The sequence below is a fragment of the Plectropomus leopardus genome, chromosome 19 (assembly GCF_008729295.1).
Source record: "Plectropomus leopardus isolate mb chromosome 19, YSFRI_Pleo_2.0, whole genome shotgun sequence".
NCBI lineage: Eukaryota > Metazoa > Chordata > Actinopteri > Perciformes > Serranidae > Plectropomus > Plectropomus leopardus.
Genome location: NC_056481.1, coordinates 14,924,550 through 14,945,913, shown reverse-complemented (window position 1 = coordinate 14,945,913; position 21,364 = coordinate 14,924,550). Strand labels below are relative to the sequence as shown.

General features: G+C 38.8%; 1 protein-coding gene across 1 annotated transcript; it reads left to right on the top strand.

Annotated features, from left to right (window-relative positions):
- Positions 1-2,416: 2,416 nt before the first annotated feature.
- Positions 2,417-20,735, top strand: LOC121959062 (alpha-tectorin-like). The gene is given in 30 exon segments (XM_042508243.1): positions 2,417-2,459; positions 3,156-3,185; positions 3,567-3,682; positions 3,893-4,171; positions 4,252-4,347; positions 4,527-4,692; positions 5,293-5,693; positions 5,788-6,364; positions 6,454-7,037; positions 7,266-7,755; positions 7,758-7,817; positions 7,905-8,503; positions 8,773-8,930; positions 9,034-9,437; positions 9,606-9,805; positions 9,893-10,288; positions 10,396-10,679; positions 10,878-11,155; positions 11,309-11,428; positions 11,624-11,808; positions 11,935-12,068; positions 13,452-13,700; positions 13,878-14,037; positions 14,779-14,880; positions 17,382-17,412; positions 19,081-19,196; positions 19,821-20,022; positions 20,025-20,098; positions 20,182-20,277; positions 20,427-20,735. Coding segments are annotated over 30 exon segments (6,939 nt in total).
- The last annotated feature ends 629 nt before the right edge of the window (positions 20,736-21,364 follow it).

Genomic DNA, 21,364 nt, shown 5'->3' with positions numbered 1-21,364 from the left:
CTGCCACTCGTACGCAGGGTCGCTCGAAGTGATGTTTCTATGACAGAGGTGTTCCCCAGCAGAAAACTGCAGCTGTTGATGTAAAGGTTTCTAAAATGATGTAAATAACATCTTAGTAAATCAGTTTAAAATGCATCTCTTACGTTCATACCAAACAGCAGCCTCTAGAGAAAAAACAAAAAAATCAAGCCAAAATGGAAGTGCCAAAAACTGCAGTTCTTTGATTTGAGGCTAGTTTCTAGAGTGAATCAATCTCTATACATCCTTATGTTAAAATGCTCAACTTTACAGAAGAAATGAACATGATTAAAGCCATGTACAAAAATCGTTTTTGGTCTCTATAGCTTATTTCCTAACTGATAACTGTTTTGGGGGTGAAATTTCATATAACATATAGGTTTACATTTAATTTAGGCTTAAAGTTACACATAAATAAGGGCAGGGCCCTTTAAGTGACAGGTCACCAGCTGAAAGTGTCCTCGGCTTCTCAGTCAGACCCTACCCTCCCTCCTCCACAACAACAGCCTCTCAAATGACCAAATAAGACACTTCTGCCTCCAAAAAAAAAGATGTAAACAGTCATAATCTCAAACTCAAGGCCCCAAAACAGAAGTCCACAAACCAGTGGGTGACATCACAATTATTAAGTCCATTACTGTTTACAGTCTGTGCTTCACACTATAGGTACTTAGTATTTATTAGCCCTTTATTTATGTATGTGTGCCTCACATTTTATTGTTTTGTGTCATTGTTTATATTTTTAATACTTTTAATACTTTCTGTTGTACTCTACAAATTTTACTTCAAGCTAAGATACTAAATGTGTTAATGTTATGAAATGTGTGACAACACAACAAGTTCAGCATATTGGACAAACACACTTTTAGCTGAGTAGAGATGAACTTTTAAGACCATATGAACAGTCAAAATATGATTCCCAAGTGTTTAACACCACGTCTTTAACAACTAAATTAGGTTGGCTAAATAATAGCAATACTTCTTTGTACAGTTCAACAGCACAAAAAACTAAATAAACACCTATCTGACACAACAGAAACTGAACATTACAATTGTCACAAAGATAGACTTTAGAGCAGGACTCTTGTATTAGAGTGTGCTAGATTTGGCTAGGCGTGCCTAATACACTGGCAACAAGGTGTATGCGTGGCATGGACATGCATCTTTCTCTGAACACATCAGGGACAAAAGTGGGCACAATGCAGTACAATAACAGCAGGCTGAAATCTGAAGAAGGTACTCGGCCATCCAAAGAAGGCCACTAGAGAGATGCTAAAAAGGCAGTGGGTAACAAAATATTATTGTGATTTATCAGATGTTGATATGTGCTGCCCATAATGCAGTAGTGAGTTGTTCGGGTATCACAGTTTCAACATTGTTCCGGTACACAGAATATCTGGATCCCTTAACAATTCCCACACTGCACTGTAAAAGCAAAGCAAACTTTGCTTACAAGCGCTAAGTTTTCATTAAGAGGCTGTGTCTTTGGAAATTTCAATTTAAAGACAGACGGTGTTCACAAAAGGTACCTCAAATGAAGATTTATTTTGGGAATTTTTTGTTATTACTTGCCTGAGTAACCATGAAATCCTTGAAAGCACCTGAATATGTAGTTAATCTATCTTTTGGGGGTAAAATATTATACTGGAAGCTCTTTTCACATGGAATTTGTATTGCTTTAAGTTTACTACAACTACAGCAACACAAATGACACAATGCCTCCTCACAGTCCAGATCCCATGAGAGCAATTGCTCATGATTTTTTTGTAACACTAAAACAAATGAGAAGGTGAATACATGGTGTGAAATATTAACCAACCCATTTGACAAGGGTTCGCTGTTCTGCAGTTTTTAGTCTTTAGAGTGAACAGGATCATTGGACAGGTTGCATTAAAGGAAATTAGGCCATTGCTTTGGCAGTCATTTGTGGTTTAATCCCAATGGCGATATCACAAATTGTTAATAAATTATCTTTTGGAACAAGTAACTTGAAACTTTATAGAACTGAAAAAACTTTGGCAGAGCGTCTAATAACATTTTTTTGTCCTCAACACAGTTTGATGATATTCATTATTCTCTTTGGACAATGTGGCATGGTTGGTGTTTAGGAGGAAGCAAGATCCATTTTTCTTTTCTGACCTATTTGAAACGGATAAAAAACAGGCTAAAGGGTTTGTGCCAGTTTTTAGGGTATAAAGTCGTATACAGGCCTTGCTGTCACAAAAGGGTGAGAGAAGAGGACAGCATCATAAGGTAATTATTCACTTTAGTGGACCTTAATTTATTTTAATTGCAAATGCATATTCTTAATTCTGACTATTGGAATAATTAGTACTGTATTATCATTACTAATAAAATTAAATAATGTTGGGCGAGCAGATCTGAATTGCCTGGGAGAATGGCACGACAAATTCTGTTGCCTGTGCTTCTTTGTGGGATGATGAGTAAGTAGTTGATCAAATGTCATTTCATTTATTAAACACTGCTGTTCAAAAGTTTGGAATCAACGGTTATAGGCCTATTTTTTTCTTCTGTACTTCAATAATGAATATTTTAACATAGAGAAAAACTCTATAATGTGGACATCATATTAATTATTTACATTTGAAATAGTTTTGGCTAAAAATAAATAAAGAAATGATTAAAACTTTCGCTCAGTCTATGACCCCTGTATAGATGTCAGGTGAGGCTAATGTGTGAATATGAAACAACCTTTTTCTAAACGGTACAAATGAGCTCAAAATATTTTGTGAATCTTCTTTTCTTTGGTGCATTTGACAGGGACCAGTTCCCGTTTAAACCTGCACATTTTTAGATGCTGAGCCACAGTTTTTACCAATGACTGGTGATTTTTTCTTCTGTTCCTATTTAACTGAATATTTGCCTCTCTGCTCCTTCAACTGTAAGTCTGGATGAACCATTGTATAGCATTTATTTGCAAGGGAAAATTTCTACAACTCACAGCATGAAAAAACATAGACTACAAGCTTTTGAAAAGCAGTGTATATATTTATGTTCAGATTGCTGTATTTTAATTCATGTTGGAGAATGATTAACATGTTTTACGTAATCAACTTTTTCATGTCTGATTTATGTCTGTTTGTTTAAATGTGCATCTTTGCTTCATTTGTAATAATTCACAGGTTCTGTGATTTCCCAGAGCCCAGGTAAGTTAATATCTAAATAAATCTTGACTTTCTCTGTTGGCATGATGATTCAAGTTGCCGCTGTTAGGTCAGATGTGTAATGATGTATATTGGATCAGTGCAGTATAAATTGTTCTAGAGAATACAATTCTAACTCTCAGTAAAGCATCTGGAAGTTATGCAAAATTGTCAGTAGTTTGTTTTCAATATGTTTCAATGGTTATTTTAAACCCCCAGAAAACTTTGAGCTTATCTTTTACCAATAAATCTAAAACGAAGAGCATTAAACATGAGTGCAAATGAGCGAATGAAATTATCCTGAAAAGACTAATTAACACTAGACCATCAATCTTTAAGCCTCAGTGTTTTTTTATTGTGACTGTGTAATTTTGTTCTTTCTAGGACTACTCTATCCAGTGTCAGGAACTACAAATATTCGAACAGATGATGAAGGTTCTTCTTTAGTAAATTTGCAACGGCCTTTTGTCTATTTCGGGCGGACCTACAATCAGATTTATGTATGTAAAAACAAAACTGTCAAAATACAGACTTTGTAGACTTTGAGAAAACCTTGGTTACTTAATGACTTACAATGTGTTTGCAAAGCTATACATTCTGATAAGCCTCCCAAACAATCCCAGTGTTTTTATGAAATGTATTTTATGCTGAGTCAACATCACCTGATTCCTTGATAGTAAGAATTGGTTTACCCACGTATTTATTTTCAGGTCAACCAGAATGGACACCTGACATTTAACAATTCATGGGAGAGTTTCATACCTCAGAGGTTTCCAATGAATGGATCAAGAGACTTGATTGCTCCATTCTGGGCAGATCTCGACAACAGAGAGGTGGGTCGAGTCTACTACAACCAGTACACCAGCGGCAGCATCCTCCAGCAAGCTACACAGGACATAAACCAGTATTTCCCAGGACTGGCCTTCACTGCCACCTGGGTCTTTGTTGCAACCTGGTATGAGGTGGCCTACTACCCAAATTCAGGAACAGTAAGTCAACAAGTTCTAATTGGTGAAAAGATACTCACATTCCATATTATGAAGTACTATAAACATTTTTTTTCCCCAAGCGCACAACTGCCCAAGGAGTCTTGATCTCTGGTGGAAACTACTCATTTGTGCTGATGAATTATGGGGCAATTGCCGCAACATCTCTCAATGTACAGGTCAGCACCACATGCGCTATGATAGCTCAATTAAGAAAAACACCACGTTTTTCTGTTGATTTGACTGAAATTGAAAGACTGCAGTATATTAGAGACATATTCCAAAATTACAACAAAATCAGAAACTAAAAAATTAGCTCAAATGTCTTAATCTGTATAACATTTGTTGTGTACTCCAGGCTGGCTATGACACAATCGACTCCACTTATTATTTCTCCATCCCTGGATCATTCGCTGTGACTGCAACAGGACCCAACTCAAATTTCCGCCTGAGCAGCAATGTCAACGTACCCGGTCGATGGGCCTTCCAGACAAACCATGGATCAACAGGCTGTTCTTTAAATGGTAGGATCTGATACATAGGGAGAGCACAAATGGCTCGTTGTAACTGATAAACGTTACAAGGATGTTGACCTTAACATTGATAACAATGACCAAGAAAGTGTACACCAAAGTAACCACACATCACAGTTTTTTCTTACAGGCCAACACTGATACACACTTAAATCAGTCATACACTGCTAATAACCCTGTGACGCCAAGTAATCCATTGCTCCCAATATAGATTGTAACTTATCTGTACATATCTAGTCACTTTCAATATAAATCCTTTATGCTGTATATTATGTACATAGTCACGTAATGTAATCATCCATGTCATGATTATCTTTTTCGGTATATAACTATTTGCACTATTTGTAAAGCTTACAACTAGCAGAACACTTAACTTGTGCAGGAACAGTTATGTGTCATGTATATCTATCTATCTATCTATCTATAGATAGATAGATAGATAGATAGATAGATATGTAGTTTGTTGTCCGTTATTACAAAGATTTTAGAGTTGCTTGCATCATTATTTTTAAATTGGATTAAAAAAAAGTATTTTTGTGAGTTGGTTTGTTTTTAAGCTTTGGTTTGAAATTTTTCTTTTTTCGTTTCAAGGTGAACCTGTGCAGCTGGGTGACTCATTCTGGAGCGACAGTACCTGTGCACAGAAGTGCACCTGCACCACAGCAGGCCTGCAGTGCCACAGCCAACCCTGCACCTTTTCCCAAATCTGCCAACCTGCTGACTTTCGGTTCTCCTGCCAGACGGTGGAGAAAGGCACCTGCAGCATAATTGGAGATCCACATTACTATACCTTTGATGACAGACTGTTTCACTTTCAAGGCAACTGCACTTATATTCTCTCAGAGCAATGTGGTCGCGGGCTGCCCTACTATAGAGTAGAGGGCAAGAACGAGCACCGGGGCAGCATTCGAGTGTCTTGGATACGACTGGTCAAAGTGTACGTCTATAATGAAACAATCGAGATTGTCAAGGGACGTCGTGGTCAGGCAAAGGTTAGCAAGGACAACCAAGTCTAAACATACTGTAATATTTTTATTTAGTTAAAAAAATGTATAACTATGTTTTTGCTTGCTGTTGTGCTCACAGGTTAATGGCAACTTTGTGGCTACTCCCATCTCCCTTAACAATGGCACAGTCCAGGTTTATGAGTCAGGTTTTTCTGTGATTGTCAGCACTGACTTTGGCTTGGATGTGTCTTATGACACCAATCATTATGCTTGGATTAGTGTGCCCTACACTTACCAGAATGCAACATGTGGCCTGTGTGGAAACTTCAACAATGATCCCAGAGATGACTTCAGAACCCGCCAAGGTGAGCTGGTGAGCTCTGATGTGGTTTTTGCAAACAGTTGGCAAGCATCAGGAGACAATGAGCCTGACTGTGGACCACAGTGTGAAGGTCTGGACTGTACTACCTGCACTGATGCTGAGATAGCATTATACAACAACAATGCCCATTGTGGTATGCTCTCAAACATTTCTGGACCTTTTGCCGCTTGCCATGAGCAACTTCCCCCACAGAACTTTGTGGAGAGTTGTGTTTATGATGTGTGTGTGGGAGAAGGGTACCAACCTATTCTGTGCCAAGCCCTAACTGTGTATGCAAGTCAGTGTCAACAGAATGGTATAGAGCTCCCAAGCTGGAGGAGACAAGGCTTCTGTGGTATGTCTGTCCATCAATCACCGTTTTTTCTAATAATCCTTTTGGGTAAAATGTCCCTAATGTCGAGAACAATGTTTTCTTGTGTCTAGAAATCTCCTGCCCAGCCAACAGCCACTTCGAGTCCCAAGGCACAGGATGTCCAGCTACTTGCATCAATCCCAATTCTACCCACAACTGTCCTCTCCCTGCCCAGGAAAGCTGCATTTGCAATTCAGGCTACATCCTCAGTGCTGGAGTCTGCGTCCCTCATGCTGAGTGTGGCTGCAGCTTTGAGGGTCGCTACTACCGCTCTGGAGACACTGTAATACTAGATGAGGACTGTGGGAGACGTTGTAGCTGCAGTTATGGCACCATGACTTGCCAGTCCCATGGTTGTGGCCTACAAGAGTCTTGCAGGGTGGAGGAAGGGGAAAGAGGATGCAGACCTAACAGTTATGCAACATGCTGGATAAGAGGCCCAGGGACATATCAAACTTTTGATGGACTGACATACCAGTATCCTGGAGCATGTCGATTGACTCTTGCCAAAGTAACTGGATTGTCTAGTCACCCACATTTTGTGGTGACAGCAGAAAAAGTGCCTAAAGGCCAACACAGTTTTGCCCAGTTGCTTAAGTTTGAGGCAGAGGGAGTACATGTGTCCATTGAGATGGAAAATAGCGGCAGAATACATGTAAGTGATGTAACTTTTCAAAAAGAATATTTTCAGATCTGAACATTAATGTAGGCAAATGTGACAAAATGATAACTGATATATGACAAAAGTTTTTCGTCATGAATATTATTACTGGTATTTACGATTCCTAAATGATGCAATCTTTTCTTCTGAATATTTAACAGCACATAGTACCTTTGTTTAAATCTTGTTAACTACAAAGGATGAATCTCAATGGCCCTGTAGGTTGACGGTCAGCGGATCAGACTACCGTTCAGCTCAGCATCCAGCAGAATCCAGATCTACCACAGCAACATTCACAGTATCATCCTTCGTACCTCCTTTGGTGTAACTGTGCAGACAGTCTGGCCTCACTTTGTGCGTGTCACTGCACCTGGTATCTACAGTAATTCCCTGGGTGGACTCTGTGGTAACTACAATGGTCAACCGCATGACGACTTCCGTACACCCAATGGCATTCTGGTCAACAGCTCTCAGGACTTTGGGGACAGTTGGCGAGATGGCTCCCTCACTGTACACTGTGTGGAAAGTGTAAATCCGAACTCTACGATGAACAACAATTCTAGTGAGTACTGTCAGATTCTTGGCTCACTACATGGGCCTTTTACTCAGTGTTGGGACATGGTGGACCCACAGCAGAATGTGGATGCATGTTTGAAGATCATTAAGACCTCTAAAGATCCTGCTTCAGAGCTATGTGAGGTCCTACAAGATTACTACTAATGTGTCAACTTAGGGGAGTAGCCCTAGAACACTGGAGAAAAGCAACTGGTTGTAGTAAGCACACTCTTTTTTTGGATTAAGTTTGGATATGGTATTAAAATATCTAATGACGTGTTATTTAATCTGTTGTTTTGTCTCTAGAGCAATACTGCCCTCGAAACAGCCATTATGAAGTCTGTGGAACGTCTTGTCCCTCCACCTGTCTCAGTCTCTCCTTCCCTTTTGACTGTGTTACTGCATGCCAGGAGGGTTGCCAGTGTGATGATGGTTTTGTCCTCAATGGCAACCAGTGTGTGCCACCAACAGGGTGCGGATGCTATCACCAAGGACACTATCGCCAAGGGAGTGAACAGTTCTGGGATGGTGAGGAGTGTCAGAGCTTGTGCACCTGTGATGGCACTACTGGGGCAGTCCACTGTGTCCCCAACTCCTGTGGTCCCCACGAGTCCTGTCGTGTGGTGGAGGGTGAGTTTGGCTGCCATCCAAACCATCATGGCACCTGCTCTGCCTCAGGTGACCCTCACTACCTCACCTTTGATGGCAAGGCCTATGACTTCCAGGGAACCTGCCGCTATACTCTGGTGACCCTTTGTAACACCACTGATGGACTCCACCAATTTTCTGTGGAAGCTAAAAATGAGCCTTTGAATGGGCGGCAAGTTTCAACCACAGCTGAAGTTTTTGTCAATGTGTGGGGCTATCGAGTGCATATGTCAAGAGACAGACCTGGTGTAGTTCAAGTAAGTTGTTAAAATAATATCTGACATTACTCATCAGACGATTGCTTAAAAGCAATAATTTAGATTCAATCTAATTGGCAAACATTTGACAGCTATAGCCTCTCCAAAGGCTACGTAAATAATACAGGAAGACAACTAAGAGATCATTGCAAGTATGTGTTATTCTTATTAGAAATTGCTGATATGTTTTTGTATTTTTGTTATGAGGCTGTCAGAGGATCAACAAAATTAGAAAACTCACCTAATTTTCCATTCAAACTCTCTTTTAGGTAAACGGAGAAACTAAAAATTTGCCTGTTCTCTTGAATAAAGGTCAGGTGTCAATCTATTCAAGTGGATTCTATGTATTTGTCAGTGCTGATTTTGGCTTCAGTGTCAGCTATGATGGTGATAGCACAGTGTTTATCTCTTTACCTGCAAACTACAGGTATGTTACATTCAAGAGCAAAAACTGGAATTGGAAAAAATATATTTTCAAATAACCATCTGATTCGTGACATTAAGATATTTGATCATTTTCATCAATGCAGCGGAAAAACATGTGGACTTTGTGGAAACTTCAATGGAAACCCAAATGATGAGTTCCACACCCCATCTGGAATGATGGTCACCACTCCAGATGAGTTTGGGGCAGCTTGGAAAGTGGAGGGCGATGACACATGCAGTGATGGGTGTGGGTCCAATTGTGACCCAATGTGCCTCGATGAGCTACTTGCTCAAGCCCAATGTGATGTGATTCAAGCAGCTGACGGTCCTCTCAGCTTCTGCCATGAGCAGGTGGACCCAGCACCATATTTTAACGACTGTGTGTTTGACGTTTGTTGGGCAGGAGATGAGTGGGAAGATCTTCTATGCAGAGCCATTGAGACATATGTCAGTGTCTGTCAGTTTGCTAATGTTAGAATCTACCCTTGGAGACAGAACACCCCCTGCAGTAAGTTGAGCAGTCTATCTCGCATAAAAAAAATTACGTAGAAACTAATATCAGTAATCTATGTTTTTCTTAACATGCCTCCCGAACAACTGTCTACTCACAATTCTGTGTAACGGACTTTGGTTATTATAATCATCTAATAGCCACTTCTCCTCTCACTCATAAAAGGACCTGACTGTGAAACCCCCCACAGCCATTATGAGCTGTGTGGTACCGACTGCGGCCGCACCTGTGCCAGCAGCATTGATGCTGCCTGTGAGCAGGGTTGCTCTGAGGGATGTTTCTGTGACGAAGGTTTTCTCAGGAGCGGGACGAGATGTGTCCCTGTGGAAAGCTGTGGCTGTCAGTATGCAGGCTTCTACTACAATGTAAGTCAATTTCCTGTTAATACTTTCCATGGTTACAATATGCAACATTTCCATGAGAAACTCTTCTTTACTCTTTTCATGTTGCAGGCTGGTGAGTCCTTCTGGACAGAAGGTTGCTCCCAGCGATGTGAGTGTCATGCTCCCAATGACCTGCGCTGCTCTGCTGCATCTTGCACTTCGACACAAGAGTGCACCATCAGAGATGGTCAGCTGGGCTGTTATGATGCCATGTCTACTTGCACTGTGTGGGGGGACCCACACTATGACACCTTTGATGGGGCACTGGCTCATTTCCAGGGCACATGCTCTTACATCATTACTGAAAGTTTGAGCCACGACACCAACGAAACCCAGTTTCAAGTCGTGGCCACCAATAATCACCGTGGCAACAACCGTGTGTCATTTGTGTCAGCAGTGGATATATACCTCACAAATCAGCCTGAAAGTGTCAATGTTAGGATTGGACCCAACAAAAGAGTGAAGGTAAAGTCTTTATGACTTTATACAACTTTTTTTTATCCGTCTGGTGTAAACCTAGTGCAAAAACAAAAGCCTTATGTCTGCCTCTTTCTAATCTCTGATCTCTCCAGGTAAATGGAAGTGAGGTATCTCTTCCCACCACTGTAGGAACATTAGCTCAGGTAGTAAGGCAGGAAAACTACATCGTGGTCAGTGCTGATGACTTGATAGTCCAGTTTGATGGGCAGAGTACTTTACTGGTCAGAGTGGGCCACCATCGTCAAAGCAGAGTCACTGGGATGTGTGGAAACTTCAACAGTGACCCTGCAGATGACAAAGTCCTGCCCAATGGCACATCTGCCCAAAATGACAACCACTTTGGACACAGCTGGAAGTCACCAACAAGCCAACCAGGGTACGGTTTTGTATAAATAACCTTCGGAGGGAATTCCTTACACAAAGTGGCATCACAACGTCATTAAAATCTTTCACTACATACAGAAGATGTATTTATACTTGTCCATACTAAATCCCAGTAACACCAGAAGATATTTAAGAAAAATATGTTGTGGAAAAAAACAAAGTCAGCCAGGTTGTGTTTTGTCTTTTCCAGATGTGGATTCACAGATGAAGACAACTGTGATGGATTGAACGACTGTCCCTTCATGGAAGAATACTCTGAGCTCTGTAGTGTCATCACCAACAGTAGCGGCCCATTCAGCACCTGTCACCTGCACTCTGACCCCAAGCCGTTCTTCACTTCCTGCGTCTATGATCTCTGCTGCTACACTCCAGCCAATGGCATGCTGTGTTCTGCAGTCTCCGCCTATGAGAGAACCTGCTCTGTTTTGGGGTTGAACATCCCAGAGTGGCGCCCTGCTTTGCAGTGTGGTAAGTTTGCAATGGGATAATGGATATCTAAGTTAATGCATGAGGAAAATTATAGTGATCAACAGTTCTTGCATCCTCTACAAGCTGTATTTTTTTTGTTACCTGTTCTGTTTCACCCCTTTATGTCTCATCCACACTTCTCTATATCTGCAGCTAAGTCAGACCCCTGTGATGAGCTGAACTGCATGGATTATGAGTGGTGTGGTGAGAGGGATGGTATTTATGGCTGCTTCTGTGATGAGCAATATCCTCGTCCAAACAATGAGAGCTATGGTGAGACCTCCTCTTGAAATGTATTTTCTTAATATCAGTAATAACAAGGTTAGCGTGTGAGTAAATAGTGTACATTGCCTGAGTACAGGTGCATTATTATTGCACCTTTGGCAAAATAGAGCATATTCAGTAAACTTTCCATGGTCCAGTCTGGACACTGCACATAACAAAATCTATTTTCATCTTTTTTCCTAGACTCCTCTATCACTTGTGTTAGTAGTTCAGGCACAATATCACTGTCGCGCTGCCAGCTGTTTGAAGCTGGCTTCAATCCAAGTGCTCTCCACCTTCAAGATGTCTCCTGTAAAGGGACTCAACAGGACGGACGCCTGGTGTTCCACTTTAACAACGACGACCAGCTGTGTGGGACAACTCTCAAGGTACAGTCTGCAAATTCTATTTTTATCAACCAATGCAGATTAAAGAACATTGTAGATCTGAATGTGCAGGACAGATTGCATCTGAAATATACTAATTACACTTTTTCAAATGTCTACATTTTAAAGAGCAATGGAACGCACTTCAGCTATGAGAATGCAATCCAGGCTGACGAAGGGCTGAACATCAGCCTGATTTTTTTCTGTGAATATCCTCTGAACCAGGCCCTCTCTATGGATCTGGGCATCAACCCTGTAGAGAGGTAACCGTCATAATAGCATCTTTTAGCAGTTGGTGCATATTTTCAAAAGTGCAAATTACATCTACATCGAAGTTCGAGCATCAGTTAATAGCGATGTATTCCAGCAGGTAATTCAACAAATCTTTTGATAACTGCCAATATTTTAACTAGGGATGGCTGGCATATTGATTATATTCAATATATTGTATCTTGTGCCACGTGGGACACACAATATGACTACATCATATACACTGAGAATTAAATGTCAAGCTTTTTGTTTTTTTTTAATCCAAAGGCATGAGAATCTCTTGGGAGTTTTGGTTCTTTCTCCCTCTCCAGAGGAAAAAAAGAGGACTTAAAAACATGATACGTTACACACACTTTCCTATGCATCCAGATTACGTTCTTTTCTCTACCACACTACTCTCATTATTACAAGGCTGTGTTTCGTGTCTGCAGGGCTCTAGACAAAAATATTTAATTGTACTTTGCAACAATGGAACACCACTGTGACTTTCAAGTATTGATTGCAGTGAATAAAGCCTCATGTTCAACAACGCTGTTCGAACTTTACACTACCTGCTAACATCAAACTGTTGACCAGAAGCTTCAAGTTCACAGCAGTAACATCAACAGTGATCACAGCAAAGCCAGAGTTTCAGATTGACAGCAGAGTGGCTCCGATTTGTTTTCTTACATCATAATTGTATTTCATTTAATTTTATCATAACGCTACTTTACTCAACATTATGATAACCATACTTTATTCAGCTATATTATAACAGTACTTTATTTAACTTTATCATAACAGTATTTTACTTAATTTCATTTTTCCTTTTTTTCTACTTTATCATATCAGTATTTTATTTAACTTTAACAGTACTTAATTTACTTTTATTTAAACAGAATTCTACTTTACTGTAACATTTTTTTGCTTTATTGAAAGAGAATTTTATCTAACTTCATTGTTACTTTTGTTAATTTAGAAGTTTAGTTTATTAGTAGTCTACAGTAGTTTTTTTTTAGGTTTTTTTTTTTTTTTTCCTATAATCAAAACTTTTCATATGGACAGAAACAGGTATATGGACAGGCAATGGTTAGAGCCGAATCAGGGGAAGCTGTTTAACTGCAGGATTAATACCCTAAAACATTTCTGTTTCCCTGGCATTTATTTTACTGACACATTTCTCAACACACTGTTTTAATAGCTTAAAAAATGTGTGTTAAATAACAATTTTAAAAACATTTGATCTACCTAGATTTTGTTGCTCCTTAAAACACAAAAACTTTTATTCCTGCATGATTTTTTTTCCAGCACGTCGTTGTTCATATTGTATATATTACCAAAAAATCTCAAGTCTTGTCATATTCCGCTTTTTTTTTGTTTTGTTTTTTGTTTCGCAGCCTTTTGAGGAAGAAGCTTCCATCCGGCCGGGGCCACTATCATATCAGAATGATCCCCTACCAGGATGCTGGCTTCAGCTTCCCCCTGACCAGCAACAACGTAGAAATGGAAATTGACCAGAGGCTGTTTGTGGAGGTGCAGACAGAGGGAGTCGATGAACGGCAGTTCTCCACTGTTCTAGACTCTTGTTGGGCGACACCTGTCAACAATGCCAGCTATTCTGTCCGCTGGGATCTTATTATATCTCAGTAAGGGAGCTTTTGCAAGTCCATTACATGTTATCACACTGAGCAGAGAATGAATTTAATTTAGATTCCATGATAGACAGACTCTTGCCTTCACTTGCTTCACCCGTGTGTTCTTGTATAATTTGACTCTGTTACCCTGGTAACATTGTGGCATACACCATCTTCCCTGTTTTCCAGGTGTCCTAATCCAGTAGATGATACAGTACAGATAGTTCAGAATGGCAGATCTACTGTGGCCCGGTTCTCCTTCGAGATTTTCGCCTTTACTGATTTTCCATCCATCTACCTGCACTGCCAAGTCCACCTGTGTCTTGTGCAACACAACAGCTGCACAGCTGTAAGTGTTATTCATCCATATCTTGGTTTTTATAATCTTAAACTGGTAAGTGCAAGACTCTAGGTCACCAGTGTATCACAAGGCTAACACAGGAAATACAGGATTAAGGCCTTGTAGACCACAGCTGCAGCACACGAGTATGCCTTTCTATGTGTATTTGGGTGTCTTTACGGTGATTACTTATTTTTGTATATCTCTTTCTTATTTAGTCTCTCTTACAAACTTGGTGCAGACTAATGTGGATCGATGTTCGAGTGCTGCTTGGGCAGAGCTGTACAGAACTTAGTGGAGGCACATCATTGCATTTTGCCAGTTAAGGGGCTTAAATTAGTGCCTTCATCGGGGTGTTTTGTTTTCATCAATGCCAATCAAGAGCCAGAGCCAATTAATATCTGTGACTACTGTAGAATAATATGACCCAGGTATGAATGTCAATTGGAACCTATCCTTTTACATTAAAAAGCCAGACTTTAGTGAGTGTAATTGTTTGTTTTTGTGCAGTGTAAAGGGGGCTTAAGAATAAATTGGCAGACACGCACTCAAATCTATGGTTTGAGTCTGGACTGAAGATGCATACCACTGTGTGTATTTGTACTGAAACTGGTAAAATAATCATGTACTCCATAAGCACCAAGTTTGATTTCTGAGCTGAACTGTGCCTTGTTTTGAGCTGCAGAGCCCTTAAGTGACCACCAGTCAGATTATCAATGAAATCCTTAAATGCTGTTGGTTTTTCTGCAGCACTGCGACCACACTCACCACAGAGGTCAGAGAGACGTATCCTACCACGACACTGTAATGCTCATGCTTGGACCTCTGCATGTTGCGCTTGATAAATACAGGGTATGTATATATGTTTTTATCCCCATATAACAACTGTATTCTTTTCGATGATATAGAGTTAGATTTTGGATTAATTTTGGCTGTTCTTTTGCAGACAAAATGATAATCTCCGCGATGACTGCAGCAACTCTGGGAAGATCAAAGAGGAAATACAGTAAAACGATGGATATATACACCATAACAAAATTTTTCTCAGAGAACAGTAAATCATGTAACAAGCTTGCCATTCGAAATTACAGTGTCAATATTTAGAAAAGATTAAGGTTTATGTAGACCTAAATAAATCATATATGCAAGAGAAACTTAGCTTTGCTTATGAATTGTATTTCCCTTTGCATTGATATACCATTATTAGAAAGGACTAAGTAAAATGCAGTAAATCATAAACTGAAATTGACATTTAATTACTGCGTGCATGTTTGTGGAAATACATATTGTGGAAATACAGAATGCAACACAAAGCTGTAGTATGATCATTGATGTGGTACTTAAATAATCATCTGTCAAGGCAATATTAATACACCCACTAAGGAAGCAAGAAGCAGCATTTGTGCTTATGCTGGTTGCTTTTAAGTAGCAACACATTGCAGGTTCCCTAATCTATCTCTTTGGCATGGGTTCTATTTGTCAGCCAACAGTTCACATTTAAAGCCAACAAAGCAAGGTGATATATACGCATCTTTTGGTAGGTATGTTCATAGATCATTTGGGATATTTTTTTACTTTGACTCCACTAACACTTCCCTGCCCATATTTAAGTGTTTGAGGGTTTCAAACAAGCTATGTGGTGGTTAAGTTTCTTAAAACTGTACAATGTAGCTGTAAAAGTAAAAAAAAAAAAAGCAAAAACTGCTGCTGAAAACAGCCGACAACTAAACACGACCAACTGTCTGGATCAAACTTTATCAGCTAAACAGTGCAATACAATATGTTTCTGAAGCGCTGGCTGCCTAGTTCAGTAGTTTAAGCACAGTTCAAGAGCAGTGATTGATACGATTGACAGCTGCGACAGAGTCTTTGGCTCCGACTAGTTTTTTTCCATGAGCTGTACTACATTAAATGCCATTAGAAACAGAAGGTGGGAAAGGGAACTTGATTTTTTTTTCCCCCACAGAATATCTGTGACATGTACTTCTGTGTGTATGTAATGACTGTTTCAGAAAATATGACAAAAAGTTATTTCTATTAAGTAACCAATTGTATCATTAAAAATGTCAATATAATATACATGAAACAATAGATAATTATTAAAATCAGGCAAATAAGGCAAGCAATATGTATTTCCAAACCCAGCAATTACAAGCTGTAGCTTGCAGATTTGCTGAATTCAATGAAATACTGTCTCAACAGTTATCACACAAAGAGAGAAACCTTTAAGTTATTATATCACAAATTTCTACCTATGAAATAAAATCGCCGAGTGTAACATTAAAGCCAGTGAAAAAGTATGAAAAATCAGTAGTTTAAAATTTGTAAAATTTTGCAATGAATATAAACAATTTCCCTTAAAATAACTTTACAGGAAATTAAAATAATACTTGGGAAAATATGTTAAAAAGTGGGATTTACAAATCCAAACCTACATTTTATAAGATCTGACTCAACTTTTTATGCAGCACTAAAAAAACTTGGAGATATGATAAAATTGTATTAATACTAAACAGAATAAAAACATGGTTGCAAAATATTTTTAAACTATGTAGAGATTTTAATTTTGTAATTTTAAAAAGTCTTCTGTGCTCATGTGCCAAAATATTTTTGATTATTGTTAAATGTTAAGCAACAACATGAATACATGCTGCAAATTATCCTAAAGGTTACTATGTTCGTTAAAAAAATTTCAACCCATCCAGAAAAAATATGCAATTGATGAGGCATTAAATACAATTGCAAAAATTATGACTTTAGTTCTGAGGGCCAGACTTTAAAAAATCACAATTAAAAGTGTATTTAGAGTGAAGTTACAGTATCTTTGCAAGGTCCCATGAATTGGGAAAAGTTCCAAATTCTTGGCTAATATTTGGGAAGGGAAGTGAAAGAATTGGACGGAAGCACAGAGACCGCCAAGCTGGTAAACATGGCTGTTAAAGAGGGAAGTACCTGAATTTAAACAGATGGAATTATTAACACTGAGTCATAACCTAATTTAGGGATTATTACCTAAGGCATACGAGAAATGGGGTTGCAAAGGTTCCAGCAATCTGTAGCGCTTCGTGGTAAACCTTGTGCTGACCTATGATCTAATGGAGGATTGTCCATATTGGGACAGTTAAAAGGGTATAAGAACTCTGGATTTTAGAGAAGAAGAGAGTCTCAGTCTATTGCTGGGGGACACTACGTCACTCGGACAAAGGACTGAAGATAGAGTTTTCCCTCTAAACCTGCTGTGACTGATGACATGCGGGTTCCACAAGTTTTGGAGATCAATCTGCTCAGTCCACTGAGAGAAATGCTTTCACCGATTTTGGGGATTTTTGGTCTTCTACCATTTTTTCTTCCAGCCTTATTCTTCAGCATCCAAGGAGGTTGTGAGTACAATGGCAATAGGGATATAGGAAAGAGAACAAATGAATATTGTATGAAACAATTAATACTGATAATTAATACACTGCTGCTCAATCATCTGGGGTCACCCAGAAATGTTTAAGTTTTTATGTAAACTCACATCAGTATTCATCAAACAGGTTGCAAGATGAAAAGAAAATATAGTCATAGTCATAGTTGGAAAGTCTTCCATTTACAGCAATTACAATCCTTTTACCCTGAATAAATCATACATTTCCTCAGCCATGTTTGATAGACAGTGTCAAGCACTCCTCCAGCATCTTTCCATGTGGTCGCATTTCACAAATGCTCTTCTTTGAGAAACAATTAACCTAAAATATATGGTACAAGCAAAATCCCCAGTCTCAACACCAACAGTAACTCCAGAAAGCTGATGTTTTACAGGCAGAGTAGCAAAAAAATAACTTAGAGTTGGCAAATAAAAGGAAAAGATAAAGATGGGCAAAAGAACATGGACATTTGACAAAGAAGGATTGAGAAAAAGTGTCTTGGACTGACAAATCTAAATCTGAGGTGTTTGGATAGCATTTGTGAGACGCAGAACAGATGGAAATATGCTGGAGGAGGGTTTGGCGCTATCTGTCAAACATGGTGGAGGAAATGTGTTGGTCTGGGAGTTCTTTGGTGATGCCAAAGTGGGAGACTTGTACAGGGTAAAAGGGATATTAAATAAGGAAAACTGTGAACAGCACTCAATTGGAGCCATCTTCCTCCTACAACAAGCCAATAAACCAAAGAGAAGCCCCAAACTGTTTCAGAACTATTTACAAAAGAAGCACTGAGCTGGTATTTTGGCCACTGCAGTCACCAGACGTCGACCCCAAGCTTAAAAGAAGAATAAGCTTTACATTAATGCTTTAGTGCTAGTAACATTTCAGTAGTCACAGATATTTCTCAAGTTATATCTAATTATTTACATGTGCATCTTTGTTTTATCTTTATTTAATTTACAGGCATGGCAACTCCAACAAGCCCAAGTAAGTTGAACTCAAGAAAAAAAAATTCCCTTACCATGTCAGTCTCACTATTATGTAAATGTCATATGCTCATGTGACTATTATTATTATTATTATTATTATTATAATAACTGCTAATTAAAATTCTAATAAATGCTGTATTATTATTAGTGTGACTGTTGGTTTTGAATTGGTTAATCATAACAATCATGCATAAAATTGTTGCTTAATTGCATTTAATACATTACCTAAATTTTTATATTTACCATTACCATTTGATCAACTGTGATGTGATGGTGATTAAAATCTTGATATTGGAACGCTATAGTATACATTTAATGAGCTCTATAGGAAAAAAAATTCTCATTTTAAAGTTATGCAAAACTGTCACAGTTTGTTTTCAGAGTGTGTCAACGTTTTTCAATGTAACTTATTTGAATGTCTTTTTGGCTTTGCTATGTGTTGTCTATTTTATGATAAAACTACAACCCATGACATGCTCCTTAAACTGCAAAACTGAGGAGTCAAAAATAAAGCAAAATAGCTTAATATCATGCATAAAACAAATGCACAAACGAAAAGAACCCAAGGTTTAAGTAAGTAAAACCACCAAAAAGCCTACAAAAATTAGAGTATCAATCTTCACTGTTAAGTGACTGTGTAATTTTGTTCTTCCTAGGACCCCTCTACCCAGTGTCAGGAACTACAAGCCATTTAAATGATGATGACAGTCCTCCTCCAGCCACCTTGCAACAATCTTTTGTCTATTTTGGGCGGACCTACAATCAGATTTATGTATGTAAAAGCTTTATTGTTCAAAAACAACATCTAAATGTTTTTAGACTTTGAGAAACCACTAGTTATGTCATAACTTTCAACATGTTGTGAAACTGCAAAACAGAGACATCAGTGCATTTACATGCAAATTAATAACCTGTTTATGAGTGGGATTTTGGAGTATCCAAAAGTGTAAGCATGAAACACCATATTTTCTTTAAGAGAAACACAAAAATGCCAGCTGTCAGAGAGGATACACTCCTCCTGGCTCTACAAGACTGAACATGGTAAATGAATCAATTAATGAAAGAATGAACAAATTAATAAATAAATAAGTAAGGAATAGATGAATACAGTACATAGAAAATGAATGTGACAGGGCATGCTTTCCAAATCGAGTAAACCTCGGGGAAACACTGATGATCATAACCAGGATGAGCCTCACAAACGGGTTATTCATGTCCATGTAATCACATTTGCTGAATTTGAATTCACCAAAAAAATACTGATGGACAATATTGTTTGAACATTTTCAGTGCAAGGTATGCCAGTGTTTGGTGAGATGCACTTATCAAAGATGAAAGTCAGCATCACCTGATTCCTTGATATTAAGAATTGGTTTACCCGAATATTTGTTTTAAGGTCAACCAGAACGGACACCTGACATTTGACCATCCATGGAGAAACTACACAGCTGTGAGGTTTCCCATGAATGGACCAAGAGACATCATCGCTCCATTCTGGGCAGATCTCGATAACAGGCAGAGAGGTCAGATCTACTACGACCAATTCACCAGCGGCAGTATCCTCCAACAAGCTACACAGGACATAAACCAGTATTTCCCAGACTGAAATTTAATGCCAACTGGGTCTTTGTTGCAACATGGTATGAAGTGGCCTACTTTCCAAATTCAGGAACGGTAAGTCAACTTGTTCTAAATGTTTTAACACCCTAAAAAATATAAACATCTCATATTGTGAATTTCTATAACCCTCCCCCCAGGAAACCACTGCCCAAGCAGTCTTGATCTCTGGTGGAAGCTACTCATTTGTCCTGATGAATTATGGGATAATAGCTGCAACAAAGTACAGAGTACAGGTCAGAACCATAAAAGCTGTAACACATCATTTTGGAAATCAAATCATCTTTTTTTGTTCAAATTCTGTAACAGAAAATAAATAATTGCAGAATATTACAGACAGGTTTTTAATTCTACAACACAAAAATAAGCTTGATTTTTTTTTCAGGCTGGCTATGACACAGTTGACTCCATTCATCATTGCTCCATCCCTGGATCATTCTCTGACAGCGCAACAGACGTTAACTCAAATTTCCGACTGAGTAGCAATGTCAATGTACCCGGGCGATGGGCTTTCCGGGTTGACCATGGATCAATAGGTTGCACTTATGTTGGTAAGATCACAGAGGGTGACCACACCACCTGCACTTACAGCCTCTCTGAGCAATGCGGTTGCCCTACTATAGAGAGGGCGAGAGCAACACCAAGGCAGCACTCATGTTTCCTGGACACAACTGGTCAAGGTGTCTGTTTATAACGACCACTGAGCTTGTCAAGGGGAATCTCAATGAGGCAGAAGTTAGTGATTTAAACTGTGATTATACTTCAAATTTCACTCTTTCCAGTGATTCTAAATATGTTTTTGCTACTCTTAGTATACTTTCTAGTGTGCTTACTGTTTAATGGCAACTCTGAAGCCACTATGAACTCTTAGCAGTTGCACAGTCCAGGTTTAAGAGTCAGGTTTTTGTGAATATCAGTACTGACTTTGGCTTGGACATATCTTATGAAAAACAACATATGTTGATAAGCTTTACCTTAGCGTTCTCTGGTCAATCTGTTTGTTTACTTTGTGCATCTTTGCTTTGTTTTTGTCTTATTTACAGATGTTTTGACTCCCCGGAGCCCGGGTAAGTCGAACTCTACATAAATCTTGATTCTTCAGTATTCAAGGAGGTTGTAAGTACAATGGCAACAGGAATATAGGAAAAAGGTCAACTTAATTTGTATGATTAATTCATTATTTACACTGCTGCTCAATCATTTGGGGTCAAGCAGAAAATATGATGTTTCCTTGTAAACTCACATCAGTATTCATCAAATAGGTTGCAAGATCAATAGAAAATATAGTCAAAATGTGAAATAGTCATTGTGCCCTTCATACTT